Below are 5,407 nucleotides of genomic sequence, written 5' to 3' on the forward strand. Positions count from 1 at the left end.
ACGACGCTGCAATTTGGTTTGTGGTTAGGGTCTTCGTAATATTTTGGGTTTATGAAAATTATATATTAAATTCGGGTTTTTTCCGGATTTTTATTGAAAATACATTTTATATACGTAATTTTGTTTTACTTCGTTTTTTTTGGATTTTATATCCAAATCTAGTTTGGCTGCTGTAATCTTTAAAAAAAAAATCATATTCAATTTGATTTGATGGGATACAGTCGTATAATACGATTCGGTTATAAAATTCGTACATAGATATATAAAAAGAAATTTGGAGATATACCAACAGTTGATTGCCCAGTGATTGAGAGATGACAAAATCATTCTCAAGGTCATGTGATGTAATTTCTGGATCAAAATGATCTATATACAAAATTTGGTCCTGTATTTAGGATGGATTTAGTGGTGTTGAAGGATCGAGAACTATCCTGATTATAAAAAAAAATTGGAGGTACAATAAATAGAAACAATGTAGATGGAAGACTATATCAAACCCGCTTGGAACCTATCCGAACAATTCTAGCGTGTGAAACTGCGTGCTGATTGAGTTTTAAAAAAACGTATCAATGGTTGTTTTGTCAGTTTTTTTTTCCCAAAATAATGATTATTTGGTGTTTCTCTAATCATTTGTAGATAAAATTTAAAAAAATAATAATAATAATAATAAACAACTAGAAGAATCAGTTCTGTTCTTCTGCTCCTCATCATTACAAGACAGCTTTTTTGTTCAAGACGGTGTCTTTCGACCACATGCGGCGTATCTCTGTTTCTCGCTCATTTATCGGTTCATATATTATTATTTTTATATACTTTTGTTTCATCTCTCGAGAAATAATACGTAACAGAAATTGGATTTTTATTTAAATTAACTGAATTTAGGAATGTATGATCTAGGAAGTAGTCGTAGATTTCCGCGTCTGCAGTATATTAACGTATATTTTACGGATTTGTTTCTTTCCTTATTTATAGTAGTATTGTTGATATTTTTCTGTTGTAAGATAAGATTTCATTCTTATCTCTTGCTCTGTATATATATGAGATAAAGAGGATTTGAGTATGGATCAAGAGAATTAGAGAGAACAGGCGAGGCGGCACGTTGAGTAGTGGGTGATTCATTATCAGAATGGGAAGACATTCTGAAAAAGCAAAAAGCAGAAAGCAGAACGCTGAAGAAGAAACTAAAGAAAAATAGAGATCTGAAAAAAGCAGCTAGCGGAGCATTTAATGCTCTGATACCATAATACGTTTAGAAAAGTAAAGGGGAAATTTGTGATACTTTATTCACTTTGTACGCTTCCATATATATACAGAGCAAGAGATAAGAATGAAATCTTATCTTACAACAGAAAAATATCAACAATACTACTATAAATAAGGAAAGAAACAAATCCGTAAAATATACGTTAATATACTGCAGACGCGGAAATCTACGACTACTTCCTAGATCATACATTCCTAAATTCAGTTAATTTAAATAAAAATCCAATTTCTGTTACGTATTATTTCTCGAGAGATGAAACAAAAGTATATAAAAATAATAATATATGAACCGATAAATGAGCGAGAAACAGAGATACGCCGCATGTGGTCGAAAGACACCGTCTTGAACAAAAAAGCTGTCTTGTAATGATGAGGAGCAGAAGAACAGAACTGATTCTTCTAGTTGTTTATTATTATTATTATTATTTTTTTAAATTTTATCTACAAATGATTAGAGAAACACCAAATAATCATTATTTTGGGAAAAAAAAACTGACAAAACAACCATTGATACGTTTTTTTAAAACTCAATCAGCACGCAGTTTCACACGCTAGAATTGTTCGGATAGGTTCCAAGCGGGTTTGATATAGTCTTCCATCTACATTGTTTCTATTTATTGTACCTCCAATTTTTTTTTATAATCAGGATAGTTCTCGATCCTTCAACACCACTAAATCCATCCTAAATACAGGACCAAATTTTGTATATAGATCATTTTGATCCAGAAATTACATCACATGACCTTGAGAATGATTTTGTCATCTCTCAATCACTGGGCAATCAACTGTTGGTATATCTCCAAATTTCTTTTTATATATCTATGTACGAATTTTATAACCGAATCGTATTATACGACTGTATCCCATCAAATCAAATTGAATATGATTTTTTTTTTAAAGATTACAGCAGCCAAACTAGATTTGGATATAAAATCCAAAAAAAACGAAGTAAAACAAAATTACGTATATAAAATGTATTTTCAATAAAAATCCGGAAAAAACCCGAATTTAATAAAACCGGGGTGACTGATGATGATGCGTCTTCATTGGGCCGCTTAGTTTTAAATAAACATATCAATCTTGTGTTTTTAATGCATTGTCAATACAGCAAAGTAAATTATAAATCGATTTTTTCATGTAGGATTCCCACATGAAAAAGATACACGCACGGTTCGAAGGACAGAAGGCTTTATGTCTTGTAGCTCCCTCCCACCGTGTTCTCCCGTTGCATTTCCCTCACCTGTTTTTTTTCCTCCGAAAAAAAAAACAAAATATTAATGATGTACAACTAATAAATAAAATTATGTTTTTTTTTTTTAATTTTTGCTTTTTGATTTGGAAAAAAAAGCTTAGAAGGAGCCTATCTAGGCTTCAGTGGCACAATCGTAAATAACGGCTATCTTCCTCGTCAATATTTCTATAAATTCAAGTGCTTGTTTCTCATCCCTACAAGAACGTAAGATTCTCTACTTCTCTCTCTTGAAAGGAAAGAAGAAATTTTACATATTCCAAGTAATTACTCTCTCTCTCTCATTTTCTGATTCAAGTTATTACCCACTTTCGCTTCCTGTAACGATTCTGCAATAAACAAAACGTTCAAGGGCATGTTTTTTTAGGTGGACAAAAGCAAAAGTGATTAACTTTGTCGTCAATGTGCAGGATACAACGAGAACAAGAAGAAGAGATGGGTTTTGTTGGGTTCTTGGTTTTGGTTTTGTTCGGGATGATGGCCTCCGGTGTGAATGGCGGCGGCGGCGGTTGGATCAACGCCCATGCCACCTTCTACGGCGGCGGTGACGCTTCCGGCAGTATGGGTATACTTTCTTCTTCTTCACCCCCACAAAAAAAAAAGTTTCCACCTTTATCAACATTTTCCCTCAAGGTTCCTTTAAACTACCACTTCAACCCCGTTTGTTTAGCTTATTTATTAATGGCATCTAAAAGACTAAAACCGACATCCTTCTCCAAAAAAAAAATGTCGCCTTTCTTCAGCATTAAGACATACAAGAATTACAGCTTCAAATGTCAAAAGAGGAATTGAAACGATAAAAGAGGCCAAGGGTGAGCCTTTTAACGGACAATACACAGAATGCAACAGACCCATATGGACAAAAGCACTCTAAATGAACAATCTATGCAAAATCATGGCACCCATTTGGCAAAGGTTCCTCCTTTTTCTTTCTAACGATCTCGTACAAAATTTCCATCAGGCGGGGCTTGTGGGTACGGCAACCTGTACAGCCAAGGGTACGGGACGAACACTGCGGCATTGAGCACGGCTCTGTTCAACAACGGGCTTAGCTGTGGGGCTTGCTTCGAGATAAGATGTGTTAGTGATCCAAAATGGTGTCTTCCCGGCTCCATCGTAGCTGTGGGGCTTGCTTCGAGATAAGATGTGTTAGTGATCCAAAATGGTGTCTTCCCGGCTCCATCGTCGCCCCCGCCACAAATTTCTGCCCTCCCAATAACGCTTTGCCCAACAATGGCGGTGGATGGTGTAACCCTCCCCAGCAGCACTTTGATCTCTCTCAGCCTGTGTTTCAGCGCATTGCTCAGTACAGAGCTGGTATTGTCCCTGTTTCTTACCGAAGGTACGCTCTCTTCTGTTTTGTTCGAAACAGAGTACGTGGAACTCGGTTTATGTCTCTTGAAACCGGTTGAATGTATCAGATTCTGCGGTTTTTGGCTCGACCAGTCCAATTTACTGCACGAGCTTTGTTCAGCTTCTCTGATTTCTGAAACAGATTAGATGGCACGACACACTTGAAACTAGTGATCAAGACAGAATTTTTCATTTCCCTCGTGAAAATTCTTGGAGATTCGTAGATTTTATTCAGTTCTATGAAATGAATTCCGAGCCTTACTCTGTTTTTTTTTTTGGGTTGTGTGATTGCAGAGTTCCGTGCAGGAGAAGGGGAGGGATAAGGTTCACGATCAACGGGCACTCTTACTTCAACCTGGTTCTGATCACCAACGTCGCCGGCGCCGGAGATGTGCACGCAGCGGCGATAAAGGGTGCTCGGACAGGATGGCAGGCGATGTCGAGGAACTGGGGACAGAACTGGCAGAGCAACTCTTACCTCAACGGACAAGCTCTCTCCTTCAAGCTCACCACCGGCGATGGCCGCTCCCTCGTCTCCTTCAACGTCGCTCCCTCCGGCTGGTCCTTCGGCCAGACCTTCACCGGCGCTCAGTTCCGGTGAGGGACAGAGGGAAGGGCGTTTTCGTAAAATCCCTTCTCTCAAGCACAAAAAGGATAATAGTAACGGTGGAGGGTATATTGGTAATTCAATCTCTCTTGAAACCGGGGTGACTGATGATGATGCGTCTTCATTGGGCCGCTTAGTTTTATGGCAGGCCTGGATGATGTCATTTTCGGGACCATTATATTTTTCTTAATTTAATTTAGGAATAAAAACTTAGAAAGAAAAAAGCATTTGTAGGGTTTGGTGAAATATTTAATTTACCGATCCCAAGGTGGATTTATTACCACCCGCTAGTTATTAGCATCATATTTTATTCACGGTATTTTAATCCCCCAAAGCATCGGAGAGAATTGTCTAAGTTTTTTTCTATATGCATCCTTTTTACGGTGTACAAGAGGGAAACAACATCTATATAATATTTATAAACATTCCGAATATGAACGCATACATATATGTATATACGTATAGTATTTATAAGGGAAAATGACATTTTCCTACACCGACTTTGTAAAATGTGACCTTTTCCTACACGAATTTTTAATTTGACAAAAAACTACACCAAAATTTACAAATGTGACCTTTTCCTACACGAATTTTTAATTTGATAAAAAACTACACCAAATTATCAAATGTGCCAAATTGATACACGAACTATCCAATTTAACTGCAATTTCCTACACAATCCGAAAACGATGTTAAGTGTCCGTTAACCGCTGACGTGGCACGCCACGTAGCTGCTGACGTGGTACGCCACATAGATTTTTTGCCACATCAGCATACCACATCGGATTTTTAAAAAAAATCCAAAAAAATATAAAAAAATCGAAATTTTAAAATAAATAAATAAATAAATAAATAAACAGCAAAAATATATATATATATATATATATATATTCATATCTATATACAAATAAAAATATAAATATATATACAAAATA

General features: G+C 36.3%; 1 protein-coding gene across 3 annotated transcripts; it reads left to right on the top strand.

Annotated features, from left to right (window-relative positions):
• The first annotated feature begins 2,668 nt into the window (after positions 1-2,668).
• On the top strand, positions 2,669-4,775 carry LOC104808696 (expansin-A10). 3 transcript variants are annotated; one of them, XM_010534464.2, is made up of 5 exons: positions 2,669-2,775; positions 2,923-3,077; positions 3,474-3,609; positions 3,678-3,854; positions 4,160-4,775. In XM_010534464.2, the coding sequence occupies exons 2-5, from the start codon at positions 2,948-2,950 to the stop codon at positions 4,464-4,466; spliced, it is 750 nt and encodes a 249-aa protein (XP_010532766.1). In that variant the 5' UTR covers positions 2,669-2,775; positions 2,923-2,947; the 3' UTR covers positions 4,467-4,775. The 3 variants fall into 3 exon arrangements, with proteins under 3 accessions (XP_010532766.1, XP_010532759.1, XP_010532776.1); XM_010534457.1 differs by lacking the exon at positions 2,669-2,775 and having other exon boundaries at positions 2,915-3,077; XM_010534474.1 differs by lacking the exon at positions 2,669-2,775 and having other exon boundaries at positions 2,915-3,077; positions 3,474-3,592; positions 3,652-3,854.
• The last annotated feature ends 632 nt before the right edge of the window (positions 4,776-5,407 follow it).

The sequence above is a fragment of the Tarenaya hassleriana genome, unplaced genomic scaffold (genome assembly GCF_000463585.1).
Source record: "Tarenaya hassleriana unplaced genomic scaffold, ASM46358v1 Cleome1, whole genome shotgun sequence".
Classification (NCBI taxonomy): Eukaryota; Viridiplantae; Streptophyta; class Magnoliopsida; order Brassicales; family Cleomaceae; genus Tarenaya; species Tarenaya hassleriana.

Bases quoted from the DNA above. Each gene is read 5' to 3' on its own strand.
- LOC104808696 (XM_010534474.1), top strand. From the start codon at position 2,915: ATGTGCAGGATACAACGAGAACAAGAAGAAGAGATGGGTTTTGTTGGG. The intron at 3,078-3,473 runs GTATACTTTCTT...AATTTCCATCAG, and splicing joins TGACGCTTCCGGCAGTATGG to GCGGGGCTTGTGGGTACGGC. The intron at 3,855-4,159 runs GTACGCTCTCTT...GTGTGATTGCAG, and splicing joins GTCCCTGTTTCTTACCGAAG to AGTTCCGTGCAGGAGAAGGG.